This window comes from Prorops nasuta, unplaced genomic scaffold, assembly GCF_024137725.1.
Source record: "Prorops nasuta isolate Cenicafe-Biocafe unplaced genomic scaffold, Cenicafe_Pnas_1.2 PNAS00005, whole genome shotgun sequence".
Taxonomy (NCBI): Eukaryota; Metazoa; Arthropoda; class Insecta; order Hymenoptera; family Bethylidae; genus Prorops; species Prorops nasuta.
In genome coordinates, this window is record NW_027116802.1 from 10,090,193 (window position 1) to 10,106,505 (window position 16,313).

The 16,313-nt window shown below is 41.2% G+C and overlaps 1 protein-coding gene across 1 annotated transcript in view; it reads right to left on the bottom strand.

Annotated features, from left to right (window-relative positions):
- LOC136773869 (uncharacterized) overlaps positions 1-16,110 on the bottom strand; it is an 88,422-nt gene extending 72,312 nt beyond the window's left edge. The window contains exons 1-2 of the mRNA XM_066727797.1: positions 16,068-16,110; positions 11,268-11,318 (exon numbers count right to left, since the gene is read on the bottom strand). Of these exons, the coding sequence (XP_066583894.1) occupies positions 11,268-11,318; positions 16,068-16,095 (79 nt within the window). The 5' untranslated portion in view covers positions 16,096-16,110. The remainder of the gene's footprint in view (positions 1-11,267; positions 11,319-16,067) is intronic.
- Positions 16,111-16,313: the final 203 nt, after the last annotated feature.

The window sequence follows — 16,313 nt, forward strand, 5'->3', positions numbered from 1 at the left end:
GTAGCACGATGGACGAGCTTAGCGGACTCGCTGGATCGGAAAAGCATCAGGAATGAGAGAAATAATCGGGCAGCGTGTAGATATCTGAAGGAGAACCTTGGAGGTAGCCCTTGGGCGATATATATTTGCAGGCTGAGCGTGGATCGTATAGGAGTCGGGAGTGATGTATATCGGTCGCGATATATCGCTGCCGTTGTCGGGAATACTCCAAGAAGAAACCCCATCTCGCTACACCATTTGCAACACCTTCACGCACTTCGTGCACTAACATGCCACACCACGCCCAGCCTGAAACAATGTGACGTTTAGCTTAACAAGCTTTCCTCCTCGCTCTCCTCTTCTGCATCGTTCGATTCTCCTATACAGCATCCCAATACCTATGGCAACCTTAACTTGCTGCAAAATAGAAATTATTCAACGTCGCTCCTAATCTTTTTTCCTCCTTGAGAGCGTTGATCGTAGTTTTCATATATATATATATATATATATATATATATGTAGAAATGCTAAGAATCGAAGGATCAGGATATTCGTTGCGTTTTCTATCGAAAATTATAGATGACATTGGAAGATTTTATCCGATCCCCTGTATATATCGGTAAATGAGAAAACGAAGAAAAGGAGGAGGAGGAGGATGATGATGATGATGAAGAAGAAGAAGAAGAAGAAAATGTTGCAAGTAAGTTCAAACTGGAAGACGAAGTAACCGGTGGCGATCATGAATATGTGTTCATTATTTATGAGTAACGCCTCTCGGCATCAGCTGGACCAGCCCCTACCTACCGGTAGGCACTACGGAGCGCCTACAACGTATTACGTCTTTATATTTTTTCCCTCTGCGCCCGGTAATTAAAGGTGCCCCTCGCCAAGGATCTCAATGAGAGATTTATCGGACAGAAATTCCGCTGATAAGATTTCTCGCTCTGATATCTCACGAGCCCTCCTTGTATCGGATGCTGCGGATCGACTTTGGATCTCTGGCCGGAGGCTAAGAGTCCTGCAACGTCAACTCAACCGCGCATTAACTCCCCGTTTTACCCCCGTCCTTCGGGATCGCAAAATTATACACCTCGCGACAAGGACTCTGAACACGAGACTCACGAAAAAAGTACATTGGAATACGAACAAATTCCTCGCTTGTAAAACCCTTAATAGGTGTTTGCGCCAATTTCAAGCATAATTTTTTCCCCCTCGGAACTTTTACGTTAATCGAGGATAATCCGCCATACGTTACGGGGTACCGCACCAGTGGAATAAAACGTGGTTCCTAAAAAGAAATCGAGTTGTCCAAAGTTCTTTTCTGACTTTTTGATACATCTACACCTTTTTCCTTGTCGCTTGCTGTATAATTTTCGATTCTGTGCATGGCTCGCTGAAGCAGCTTAAAGCGTACGATCTCAGCTGCAAGAAGATGCTGAACTGAACGATCGCTTAATACAGGGTTGGGACTGGATCGTGATATCTGTGAGAGGTAGTAGCCACGGGCCAAGAGTTCATAACACACCCAATAAACGCAGGAGGACCGAATAGATGAACGGTCTCGAGTATCTGCAGGAAACTTTAAATCACACGTTCCTTTATCTCCTTGTAACACCAGAAAATGTCGGGCTTTCAATGGCGAGGAAAAAAATATGCAAAACTCTGCGACACGTGAATTCGACAAAATAACGTTATACGTGAATTAAGGCAGATGTATATAGTGGATGTCGATGATGATTCTAATTATGCTATTGGCTCTTTTTGCCATTATATGGATTTAACACTTTACGTGGAGTATAGTTTTACGAAGAATTTATACAAATTTGGAAATATGTTGTTGCTAGAGCTAGATAAATTTCAAACGATGACATTTTTAGGTTCAATGATGGCATTGGAAGATTAATAAATATGTCAGTCCGGCCATAAAACTCAACGCCTATACGGCATATTATTCGTCCAGGCGGGCCATAGGTGTCACCTCTCGTGACGTCTTTATCGTGCAAACAGTTAAAACCAATTTTCGGCACCGTTTGACAGAAGAGATTTACGTCTTTATATACGGAAACAGCGATCTAACGACAGTTTCAATTTTAATTCATACAATACGTTTCTTCAATATTAAATCCTAAATCTTAATTATATCGCCCTCTTCCTTTATACCTTACGTAGATTTCTCGATATGAGGAAATTTTCACTCGAATATCTGTATAATGTTTTATAAATCAGTGGTTATATATTATGTGAATTATTGATGTAGCGTGTAAATTTTGTCAGGAAAAAAATCATAAATTAAATCACTATATACGAAACTAGCAAGGCTAGGATAAGTTATGACCATATGCATAAGCATAATTAAAAAGTGTCGACTGAAATTCAAGCGTTTGTATTATTACAAAATAGAGTGTTTGGATTCAAAATAAAGTAAAAACTTTCCTGATCCTAAATTTTTTATTACTCTTTAATGTACGATAAATAAAATGCGTTCAATCAACGGTCACCGTTTACTAGTTTTTAATGTCCTAATCCCAAGAAGTAGCAGTATTTTTCAATTAGCTGTTAGTTCGTAAATCTTAGCTGTCATTCATCGATTCGTTAACTTTTTCCACCATGAACATCATCGAGTGTTGACAAAGTCAAAAACACACAAATGTCTCTGTCATTCGATAAGATCCCTCTCTTTACCGTATATATCATGATAAAAATTCCGTAAACTAGCAGACCATTATCATTTATACGCCTTTCAGGAGAGTCTGACTTGAGGCAAATTGAATAAAACGCAGGAAACTACGCTCGTCGAAAATCAAATAAAACACCGAAAAGTTTTGAAGCATTTTTTCTCTTCTTCGTTTTACGTGCAAGAAACTGATAAAAACTCGTCAACGTGTATATGCTGTCTGGCTAACATTTCAATTAGCCCCTTGCCAAGGTTTTTATCCTCAAGCTAATAATCGGTATGGACAAAATGATCTTTCTTCAAGAAGACTGAGAAAACGTTGAATTGCTCATCAGATATCGAGAATGTTAGACTGCACAGTATTATCGCTTATAAAGGAGTGTTAAGATGAGCCCTCTTAAAATACGGGGTAAGCCGGAAATCGATGGTAAAAACCTTTTAGCCATAAGTTCATTAAGATCTTCGTGCTCGAACGAGCCTGACCGGAACGACCGGTATCAGCTGCATTTTACACGGTTGACTTTACTTTCTGGCGGCTATAAAAATCAGACGACTCCTTGAATGGCACTTAATGACACCTCGAATATCATCGAAAATGAAAAAGAACCGTTCTTTGTTATTACTGCACCAACAAACAACACTTTTACTCTACTCGCATATGCATCCTTGATTCAGTTTTAACAATAACATTTAAACCCAAGCTGTTATTTTTTAAAACATTGATAAGCTGCAAATACAGGTATAACTAAAGTTATAAATACAAATAATACTGAGAAACTATATATGTGTACACAATTATATACTATATAAGTAAACTTAGTTGGAAAATTGAGAAATAATGGGAGTGTAAAGGTAGCAGATCTTGTAAGGTTACGTCTGAGTAGGCGAGATATGCCAGTGAATCAGCGGAGGTAAAGGTTAAAATAATAACACGAAGGGAAAGGTCAAGGAACAATCGACGCGCCCTATAGGAAATTGACAAAAAAAATCCTCTTATACAACTAGTTCAATTGCATTTAAATCTCTGTAAAAATATTTAATAACGACTCACAGGGAAGTTTCTCGTTGAAAACATAATCATCATCAACGAGTAAAGTTAAGTAAGTCCTCTTAGTGATTTCCTGCTCATTCGAGACTCTTGAAGAATTTCTAGAATTTTTGATCTTTATCATCTGTCATCGATAGGAGCTAACCGCATAAAATAATTGATTTATGATCGACAGCTTACCGTGCTACGCGTTTAATCGCGAGAATGACAACTCTTGAGTCTTTTTATTTGAACCTTTTAAAAAGAAATAAAAATTAATTAACCTAGGGGCGTCTAGCTGAAAATTACCATTCTAATTGAAGAGCGAATACCACCTTTATATCACTAACTAGTACCTATTTTCAGCTGTAAGTAAAGCTTAAAGATTGCTTCAAAAGTTTATCTTCATCCAAGTATAGAGTACTTGGAAAGAAAAAAATTGACGTCTGGATTGAAATTGGTACTGCAAGGGTCGCTCGAAGGGCGCGAAAAGCCACCGGTTGGAATGAAGATATGGTAAGAATGTTCGGTGTATATATGTACCTATATATGTATAATACCTAGCGCGGTATCATAATTTTTGCCTCGTAAAACTTTAGCAGTGACCGATGTAAAAATGAAGAACCGAAGGGGAGCGCTCATCCGCGGAACGAAGAAGAGTCTACATAGGAAACACCTCCTTGAACTTTTCTGCCAGTTTCTTCTCTCTTTTCGATACCCCTCCCCGAAAACTGCAGCGAGCCCTCCTCTTCCACCAAGAGGTGCTGGCTGCGATAACTTTGGCCTCTGTGGCAGCCGGAATGATTTTTATCTTCCGGGTGGAATAGATTATCTTTATTTACGAGCAATCTGCGGTACGAGCAAATTGTTTGGGAACGAGGGCCGCTTATTTAAAAGCCGTAAACTATTCAATAGGTGGACGAACTGGGCTCTGCGGTGGAAAAGGGTATGGATGCTCGGCATAGTTTTTTATCGCGCAACGTTCGATGCTGGGAAATGACCCAGGCTATCACTGACTTTCAGTAATGACCCTGCCGCGCGTTTGCTTGACCAACAAAAACAGACAAAAGTCTCTTATACTCGGTAACCGCGAGTGAACGAGTACACCAACATTATACTGGGGAATGGAGATAAACGTTGGAAATTGGAGCAATAAAGTGTTAGGATTTTTGGTATAAAAATTAGAAGTCATGGAAGAAAAGTTGTGTCAGGGACCTAAATGGAAGAATTTCACAAGAGAAACTGTGAAAGAGTGAGAGAGAGGGTATCAGGATCAATAATGGCAGCGAAGCGGCTTGGTAAAGAGCGAGGGGTACGAGAAGGTCGAGTAGAATGCAGAAAACGAAGGAGAAGAGGAGATGGAAGGACCTGAAGAAGAAGAGGAGGAAGAAGAAGAAGCAGACGACGAAGCTGGAGAAAAAGCTAAGGTTGAAGAGGATAGAAAGAGGTGAAAAGGGAGGGAGAGACTAGGAAGAAGAGCAACAAGAGGTGCAGCCTCGGGTGCCGGGCGGGGCTCAGATGTTTATCCCGGTCGACCTCTTCCCCGCGGACCCCGCATCCCCAATGCCCCCTTCACCTCGTGTGCTCTCGAGTGAGCGAGCAAAAGGGGCCCCGTACCGCGGAACGTTGCATCTACTAGCTATATGCGTGCTCTTGTTGCTCGGCTGCGTGGCTTCCAGTGGCGTCGCAAACCTCTCTCGGCCTTGCCTTGCCTTGCCTTGCCTTGCCTTGCCTTGCCTTGCCTTGCCTCGCCTCGCCTCACCTCGCCTCGCCTCGCATCGCCTCGCCTCGCTTTGCGTCTTGCTCGACCGCGATCCTTGCAATGGCCAGCCGACAACCTCCATAACGGTCAGCCAACATCCTCCGAGAGAGATCTAACTTATCCTATACTCCACTACACACCTTATCCACGATCACTCTGTAACTTTTCTTGCAAAAATTCGACATTTTCCTCGCCACTCCACTCCCTCTTATAATAATAATAATAATAATAATAAGATAATAATATTATCGAATCCTCGCTTAAAGCTAAATCGATGTAAACCGTGTGTGCTTTAACGAGGCTACATTCTCCCGACTAAATCGAGTTCACGGCATCCGTTCTCGCGAAGGTTCATTCATCGATTTTTTTGCCCGCTCGTAACCTGCTGTGAGAGTTAGATGATCAGCCGGTTCGCTACGGGAGCCGGTGAATAGAGGTGATAGCGGAGTGTCTGATTAACGTTGCTTTTTTTCCAAACGTATCCATCGGCCGACGCCTCGTCACGAAGGCTACGACCTCGCAGCTCGCCTCGCCTCGCCTCGCCCTCCATCTTTCTTTCCGTTCGCCAGATTGCTAATAATGCCTGCTGTTCAACAAATGCACCTCCTACGGTAATGAAGCGCTAACGCATAAACCGCCTCGTTCGTATGAAAAGCATCATCCTTTCGGAAACCCACTGTTCCTCGCCAGTATAAAACAAACATCCTTGATAACGATAAATCATTAAAATATTTTCAAGACTCTTTGTAATCGTAGCAAGTTTTTTACTTTATATTACTTATCGCGTGCCTCTACAATAAATATCTAGATATGGTGTTAATCTCGGTATCGGTAGAGTATACAATGAAAAATTGCGAAGAGTCGTTATAGTCGTACGTGGCACGGGTTCAGCGATTCGCGGGCGCAAGAAGCGTTCAAAAGTATGGTATATAGTGAGGAGAATTAGCGCGAGCCGGAGGTAAGAAAGCTACGGAGCAGAAGCGTAAGTCTATACTTATAGGTTAGGTGGTAGATATGGAGCGGCCGATAATGATCCAATATACTGCTACATCCTTGCGAAGTAATTACAATGATGAGCAAGCCGCTACTACCATTGGCGGTTGCACTCTCCAGGAGTTGCAGCCTCAACATCTTCCACTCTCTTCTTTTTCTTCTATTCCGCTTCTTCTTCCTCTTCTTATTCTTCATTTCCCCTTCTATATATATATTCTCGCTAAAAATTTTCCCATTTTATACACACTCGATAGCCCAACCTTTCACCCGCAGGCTCCAATTTTATCAGGTGTACCTTGTTGGTTTAATATTTAAACCGATATCACTTTTTTCTTTCTCGATTTCGACTTTTTACAAACATTTACAATTGACGAATTTTTATTTACCATTAATACAGACTTTTGTGCTGCAATGACTAATCTTCATTCCTTTCGTTCAATTAATTTTGTTCTCATTAATCCAACACACGACTCGTTGCTCATATTCTCGCTGCTACTAATGATTTTCTTCACCTTCAGCCAGATCCAATTCATTCAACCTCATCCTTGCTTCCCTTCGTGGCCCCAGCGATTTTCTCTAACCTCCGGCCATCCTCTGAAAGCCATTCCAGCTGCACCGCAATAAAAGCAAACACCCCATAGGTCGTCACGGGGCTACGGAGTCATGCTGGATGAATCTTCGCGGTATCTTCGATCCTCTAAAATTATCGCAGGCCACCATGAGGGTTCAACCGGACGGAAATGCGTCATCAGGCCAATATATACGCGAGAGATGAACTTGGTCCAATCGTTTTCTTTCCTGATAGAAAAAAGAAACTTGATTCCCCATGTGGTTTTCAGCTAGCCCCAATTATTTCGACTTTTTTCAAGCATTCGAGTCCCGAGACGCTATTAATTATAACGGGCATCGGCGTATTTATCAGCACCGTTACACCGCCATATGGCAGGGTTTGCAAAATAGCTGTTATTTAGCTCGACTTCCACAAGTAAACAAAACATTAATATTAACACATTGGTATATAATTTATGTAACTTTTATTCACACAAGGACCTTTGTCACCAGCTTAACATGTCAATGGATTAAGTGCACAGTCTCGAGAGGAAAAAATGCATGGAATGGTTGACTATCTGTGCTCGAGATTAATGGAAGTCAGCTTAGGGATTTTCCAATCAGAGGCTCTTTTCATTGTTGCTCCAAGGACTTTTTCTCGAGACGATAGCGTCGAGATCTCGAGCAAGTTATCCGGTTTGGAGAGGGTATCAAAGGGTCGTGACGTTGACAGGGGGAACACACGAGCCGACAGAAAAATGGCGGCTCTTTCAGACCGAGCGTATCAGGAATATCAAGATGTATCGTCGATTACAGCTCGAGCGGAAGCGACTCCACTTCGCTCGCGGTCGCATCGCGTGAGCTGACAGGCCAACCGATCAAATTTCCTCTGCATTCCAATGAATCACCCTCGAAGACCCATAAAGCAGAGTTCCTTAAAACCCCTGGCCAACGCGTCGCGTCGTCTTAAAAGCAACAACAGGACAAATAATAAACAGCTATATACAACCGTCCGATTAAACTCGTTATTTCATCGGGAGAGTTCATTTCCACATGATTGACCTATATGCACTAAAGTGCACATATACGTATATATATATATAACTATAGAGTACGACCCGAGTAACGTTACGAAGGAATTAATTCTTTTTTGCTCGAAGGATTTACCGGCCGAGTAATAGAGTTCGGTATCGCGTTAGGGTTTGACTCGTTGATTTTTCGACTTTCTCCGTGCTATGATATATCGCCGGAACGCGATAAAGCGTTGCATCGGATCGACTTTATAGTCCATAGATCACGTGGTATTGTACGTAATTGCAGAGCAGCCCGATCCATTAATACCGCGTGATACGCACTCGTGCCACTTATCGCGCTCCGTAATTTACAAATGTTATTACGTTAACCGCTTGTCTCTCTAACGATTTTTTTCTCTCGTCCACGCATGTCACCGTTTCTGCCACTCGCACTCGTATACCGGAAAAAGTATGACAGTCGTAATAGCACCGCGCGAATGTACAATTGTCCATGAGTGATTGATGTTGTACAACGACCGGGGCTCCAATTTCTATCGTATTCGATGCATTAATAAACAATTGTTACGAGTGTGTATACCATTGTAGCAGAGTGTACGAAGCTATACGCAATATATATATATATATATATATATATATTGTAGTTACTCCTTTTTCTCCTGCAACGTGTGTTACGCGAGGGTATTCCCGCGCGATAAATCAAAGGGAAATTTCTATTCGGACAATTTCAAGTACGAGATTCGCGTAGAGATACCGAGAGCGAAGGTGTGTAAGAGTGGAGATGCAGCGTCGATAATTTTGCAGGGTCTCCAGTGGCCATCGCCCATCCCCCCCGACATGCTGGTGGCTGGTGGTGCTTCGGTGTAAAAGCGTTGATTGCCGTGGCAGTATTTTCTGCACCGTAGAGAGGCCAGGCCGATGGTAGCTGTGGGCGTGCCGACCACGACCGAAGGGAAACGAAGCCTCTCAGCTACCGCGATTATGTTTATTATGCTTTGGCACACGCGTACGTGCGTGTACTCACGCGCGTGAATCGCGCTTCCGAGATTGCATGCGTGCATCATCCTGCCAAACGCTCCTTTGCACTCTTGATTATCCCGATTGTCAGTTGCGCGTGGCCAGATAAATGTCTACCGATCCGCTATAGACGCGCGCGACCGTATTTTTATTCCACTTTGACAGCTATACTCTTTCTTATTCATTTTCCATTCGCTGCTGCTGCTTTTTATTGTAGCTCCTTGGAGCAATTTACCAGGCAAACCTCTCTCTCTCTCTCTCTCTCTCTCTCTCTCTCTCTCTCTCTCTCTGCCTGTCTGCCAAATTCTCAACTATTTCCTATATTAATTCTACCGATTTCGCAATGAAAAGTAATTATACCTCGGCATCTCTGAAATTTATCGCTGCAGCTTCCTCGGAGATTTCTCTCGCGCGAATAAAAAGTGACGCTGTAAAATTGTTTTTCTTTATCGCTTGGAAGATGAAAAATTAATTCACGCGCGCTCGTAATTTCGGTAGACTCTTAAATTACAAGTATCGATGGGCGTGGCAGCTGAGAGGGACCCGAGATTACGAAGGATACGTCGCGTTATGTTTATTACGCTTCGATGGGCAGTCATCTCTTTCGGTGTGTATATGTATATATACTTTCCGCGTGAGTATGTAAATGCTTCTAGATGGACGCGTGAAATTTTTCAGGCGTGCACCATCTCACCGAACGTGGCGACGTGCAATAAGAAAATTCAGGCTAAGTGCCGATTACCAGAGAGGATCTCCTTTTTGCGGTGAATTCCTCCGCTGCTGATAATTTTAAGCTAATTATGTTGAAAGAAAAAGTCAAGCCCCTAATGATAACCGTTTATCCGGTAGCAATTTGCTTGTTTGGACAATTTTGTCAAATATGATTTTTTACTTTGCAATAATTATGATGCGTGCGTGTACATGTTTACGAGTATTGACATATGATACATATATTACTTTTCCGTTGTGCATTGATCAAGAGTGATTAATCGGGCGAGAGTTTCTGTTTTCCCAGATTGACTCTTTTCCAAGATTGGCACACGACTAACTTAAAGCGAAAGAGAATTACGTTTGAAATGGCAGGCAACAATCGGCTTCGATGACAGGCGAATGACGTGCCTCATGGCGGAGGATGCGTTAGAATTCCATCGAGGTGAAGCCTTGACATTTCATGGCCTGGAATCGAGAAACGTAATTGATAGGCCTTCCCATTCGACGAAGCCAGCTATTCCATTCTGTCTACTACGGTTACGAGGAATAACCTCGGCAAGCCGGAGGAACGCGGTCACTCCATGAACTGGATTCCATCAGTGTTTTTCGCGGAAAGCTCGCTTAGTTAGCTAGACACATAACAATTGTCTTCTAAAGATAGTTCAGCATCTCTCAGTCTATTATATATATATATATATATATATCTCCCACCTCTTTTCACCCTCATTATTCGCCCGCCAGACTATTATTATATATATATATATACTTTTTTCAACCCCAGCCCCTGTATAATCAAGGAATGATGATTTTTGTCCATCAAATCATTTTACGCGTCACGTGGATTAAGTTATCCGATCGCGAACGGCTTGTATGTGGTTAATAGCTAGTTTCTCTAGATTACTGGATGCGCGTTGAAGCGTTTGCCAGGTGATTATTCCATTAAAGGTCTTAATAGACTCGATTAAACGTTTGATTTACAATGAAACTATATAATATACATTTCAATATTATAGTAGGTATATAAGCTTCTGGATATTTGATCCCTTTATAAAATCAGTCTCAACTATTTTTAACGATCTGACAGATTCATAGATGGTTATCGCACGTTGTATCGCATTAGAGGATTCCGAGTCGGTATCTTCCGGATCTACTCGTCAAGTGTAAGACTAGTTTGCTCTCGTGTGTGACAGGGCTGCGTTAATCGCTGAGGGAAAAATTGCCCCTCGTGGCGTTACTCGTAGCTCGTACCATTTGCATAAACACGCACTCATTGATTGCCGGATCTGATTGTCAAGCATTATTACTCCCATGGCTGGTTTACTCTGGCGCACAACTCGAGGATAATCGTTAGGACCTAATCGCTTCTTTTCCCTCCGAGCTCATAAGGTTCTTCCGATACACGAATTGCCACGTATTATCTAATCTTTATTATGTCTTTTCATCGATGATCCAAAAGCTTACATTTTTACCTTTATTCTACCTTCAATTATAACAAAGGAGTATAATAAAAAAAAAATGACTCACCAAAATACGCGAAGGATCCTTTGCTGGCTGGAAAACCGTTCTTTTCGGAGCCTGTAAATAAAAGTGAAATTAAAGTGTGTTGATTGATTCTCACATGATATTCGTAAGCAAGATTACTATTCAGATGAGAGTTAGGTACAGACCAAACTTGAAATTACCTAATCTTAACGGGATTTTCCGAATAATCGACCACGAGTCTGATATACGCACTTACTTCGTATATATAGCTCTTTAATAATATAAGAGGAACTGATGTTTTGTAAAATTTTGAATGGTTAATTAACGTGGTTGGGTACTAAAGTTTAACAGGGCAAAGTTAATAGTAGCTTATGGATGAATTTTTGGTATAGAAAATCAATTGTAGAATTTGCATTAAATTGATTGTTTCAGGTCGTAAGGAAGATATGGAGCGTATGGAGAGTATCGACGAATCGATCGACGAATTCCATGTGATCCGCTACTGCAACGAAGTGGTAGCCGAGTGCACCACCCACGAAGTGTACCTGCTTAACATGCACGACCAGCCAGAAGGTACCTGCCTACCTATCTGACAAGGTTAACTAATACAGCTTCCCTGGTCGCGCGTGCAAGCGGCTCCTTGATTAGAAATACGCCGATAAATCAAGGGAGGAGACTCTCCACTCTGGCTGCAGATAAGTTTTCAAGTAGGAAGACCGATAAACTGGGATGAAAAAAAAATCCAGTGGAAAAAGTGTGAGGTAATGAGAATACTATAATCTATAATTATGAGCAAGTAGACATAACACCTAGCTCTAAATTCTATTCGAGGCTTTCAATGTTTTATAATAAATTAGAAAAACATCGACTTCAGATTTTGCTACGTGCAGTATGCGTTAACGCAAAGACGAGAAAGAATGTTGTCGAAGAATTTACTTGTTTTCATTGCTTATTTAAGGTATTCACAGCGTTGAATTTCCATTTGCAGGTATTCAAAGCAGTGAATAAAAATTTGTGGCGGTTGGTAAGGCGGACAGTAGCAGCCATCCCGCAGCGAGAATCTTCTCTTTAAGCGTTTTGACGCGGCACGATGTAACGTCAGACTCAGAGAGTCCAATTAAACGCTCCGTCGCAGCAGCATGCTACTATATTGATTTAATTATCTTGTTATTTAAACCTCACGCAGCATCTATTCGCCAATCGTTTCGTCAATTAACGCGAATCTTTTTATCAGGATTGTCTGATTGTAAAATTAATTCGTTCCTTTCGCTCTCGCGAGAAACCATCCTTCCATTATTTATACGTGTTAAACATTGTTTTTCTCACTTATCTCGTGAATTAAAACATTTTCAACTGTTTATTATACAGTGATTTTCAAGATTTAGTTGGGAATAATTTTTGAATTTCTCGCGAGGCATCTTGGAGGCTGTAACTTCTGATATTCCCTCGGATCTTGTTTCATTGGGAATATATATACAGAGAGAGAGAGAGAGAGAGATTTCTATATAGCATTAGTGTTAGGAAGCATAGAAGCGTTGGCAGTCGTAGATTACCGTTTTATATCTGGCGATGAAACTATCTCTGGGCGAAGCACGCGGTGGAAGAAAATCCGCGAGAAACCCGAGATTTCCCTGCTGCTGGTTGCAGGTTCCATCGGCGACGTTTCTAAGTCAGCTGAGTTCGTTTATCGCGATGTTTTTGCACTTGGGAGTAGAAAGGAGCGCGTGCACGTACAGTTCATTCGCTGGCGGATCATAAAACACGTCGTTACCGTATTATTTCGCGCTAAGCCCGTTACGATCTTGCCGATAGCAAGCTTGGACAGCTTCATGTAAACGCAACTTGTATACGGGGCGTGTTTCTGGAACGGCCACGCTTTTTTTTCTAACGAGGGACCTTGTAACGGAGCTACAGGCGGCACATAAAATTATTGCAAAAACGTATTCTACTTTACTCCAATCGTTCCTGTTTTTTCCTTCGTGCTCCAGCGTACTATTCCAAAATTAATAACTCCAATCATTCACCTGCATTTACAGACAAACCCTTGCATGTTCTCGTTAATGAGTATCTTTTCGCTCTCTTCACGCACGTGAGTACTCGCAGACCCATTAACTTGTCCACTTGAAAAAAGAATTAAAAAGTAGAGGATGAGAGGAGGGGAAAGCCCCCCCCCCTCCCCACTCCATCCCTCTTCCATCCCCCCGACGTAAGCCGCAAAGTCAAATATTCTTGTCTGTCCCAAACGATTCTCCAATTTTCCGCGTGTTAACCAGCTAATGTTCGAACCAAGGCAATTTCTCTCTAGAATTAATAAGCCTCATTACTTTACTCACTCTCGCGGTACCTCAATGTTGAATTGTTTTAAACTGTTGCATCAAAGCTCTCGGTAAGAGGTTTCTCTTTGTGCGTACAAATGTTATTTAATATTTTATAGAGTTTCGCTTTCAAACGTGGGACAATTGCTGTGACAAGAAGTATGAAAATTGTGCGGTGATTTATAAGACGTGGCAATTCCTTCTACTGGAAATAAGTATATCTCACATTGTTTCACCATTGTATCTATAGTTATCGGAGTGTTTGAATAATTCCGTTGGCAAAGCTTTCCACAAAAAATTTTGCACGCTGATTTTTGCTCGTGTTGCATCGCAGGACTCTGCTTTTGATGGATTTTTACAGGGGCAAAATGTAAGAGGATTGTAGGATTTATAGGAGCACGTGGTGTGGGAGTTTACGGAGATGGAAGCGAAGGGAATCAGTAAGCTTTGTGGGCGGACCACGAGGAGGTGGTGGAGGTTAAGGAGGCGGCGTTGGCTGGAGCCACTTCAAGGAAACCAGAGCTGCATCCAATATTTCCTTTCCCCTTTCATGCGTGCCATTTACTACTCTTCTCGAGTAAACCAGCAGCGAATATCTCCTCATTCTTCCGAACGATTCCAAATTAAGCATCGGCGAGCCAGATTAACAGAGCAAATCTTTTCCAAATGTTTCAATAAATTTACACTCTCGTGTTTCCCTAAAATATTATTGCACGCGTTAATCATTCTACAGTGCCTGCATAATATTACGATAACAGCCGAAGATTTTGAAATTTTAGGAAAAATCAATTATTGATAAAAAAGAAAAAAAGCTAATTCCACCGTGTACTTTCACCGACAGATTTAAAGACATTTGCATAAGACGGATAGTGGTGGGACTGATTGCCGGTAATTAGCGACGCGTGGCTTGCGCCCACGCCGGGTCACAGAGTCATCGAGGTGGACGAGAGGCGAACGAGGGTGAAGGGAGACGGACACTTACTAACGAATTGTGTAAGGTCAACGCGCAACCAACGCTCAAACCTGAGGTAATCTACGCACCTACGCGAAATATGCGAATGCTAATGTCTATCAGGAACGCCGCTCCCTTCGTAATTAAGAGCGCCATTATTTTACATAGATACGATAATTGCAATTGATTAAAGGTAAATATTCAAGGTACTATCTGTGCAGTTTGCTTCGACTGTGCATGGAGTTAATTGAAACGTCCCAAAACGATATTTTGTTAGCGCTATGAAATTATTATTATTATATATATTTGTTTATCTACGGTGAGAGCTATTTATAATCAGTGTATCGTTATCGGCTAGCGAGGGTCACTGTCACGTATATATATCTAGACTGGAGTGTTGAACTCGTTTCATTAGCCAAGCTGGATGATGCATTAGCATCGACGTATAGGAAGCTATTGCATCTGATAGGAAAGCCAGGTTACAAGACGGTCAATGATGAAGGCTTATATAGAACGTTGCAGCATCAGTTGTTGGATTGAATGACGATCCTAGTCAAGCATAAATAGCGAAATGAAATGATGGCTGCCGCGTAAATAGCCAATTGCTGTCTCTTAACATCCCTTCAATTTGTTCAGTGTCAGTCGTCGGTGAATCTTTTGAGAAACATTATTCTCTACTCTCTGCAATACGCCTCGTAATTTTCCCTATAATTGGCCTTTTAATACTCGACACCTGCATAAATATATATATAAAGAAAAAACCGTTTCCTTTATTAGTTGCTACTTTTGTCTTATTTTATTTGCAAACAATGTGAAATCATAGCTGCTCATATACCGTTGCTATAAATTATTCATAAGACCGAGTGAAATTCACGTTTAACGTTGATCTCGTGATTTTCACAATTGAATATGGGCTTTTACGATTTGTAAATTGACTTTGTCACGAAATTTAGCTATTACCGATTCCTGCTAAATTTACGATCATTGCGTTTGATCGTTCGGAAGAGAAAACAAGTAGAGCAATGTTACTGTGTATGTAACTCTGATTTACGAGCAATATTAAAGCTGGCATTAAAAGAAACATTCTCATGCATCTCGGTTCGATAACTTGAACGATAATGCTCGTTCGACGCTCGCGTTAGTGTATTGAAAGTATTACACTGTACGTGCGTCATAAAAGCGGCATAATTCGCGCTATACGATTTTAAAACTTTCGACGATACAAATTGGTTCTCGGCTCGGTTAAACAATGTGTGAGAAAATATAGCTGGCCAAAGATCGATCCATGAAATTTCATTTTTCTTCAGCTATATAAACTTTAGAATGAAATTAAGAAATAGTATACGGGATCAAACTTGTAATGGTCTCGAGTTGACCAAGTACCACAGAGACTTGGTCAATAAAAGCTCAGAGGTTCGATAAAGAACGCTATTAACAAGAACAATAGTAACGCCATTTGAAGACGTGGAAACAAATCTGTTATTCTATGAATTTGAAACAAAAATTAAATTCCCTTTTTCTAATACAACTATATATTTACATTATTAATAAATGAAATAAAATATTTATATTTACCAAAGACAATGATGCTAAGACGATTCATCGGTAAATTAATAAAATCCTATAGAACGTTCTTCATAATAACACGTGCACTGGATCACATGTTCACTTACACACAGACGTACAATTTTCTCCTGGTCACATGAATTCACGCACATGTACCGGCACGTGTACAAGTAGCACGTGACAAAAGAGATGATTGTAATTTGTCTGTTAGTTTTTATTCCTTAATCATAAAAATAGTTATTTAATAATAATATT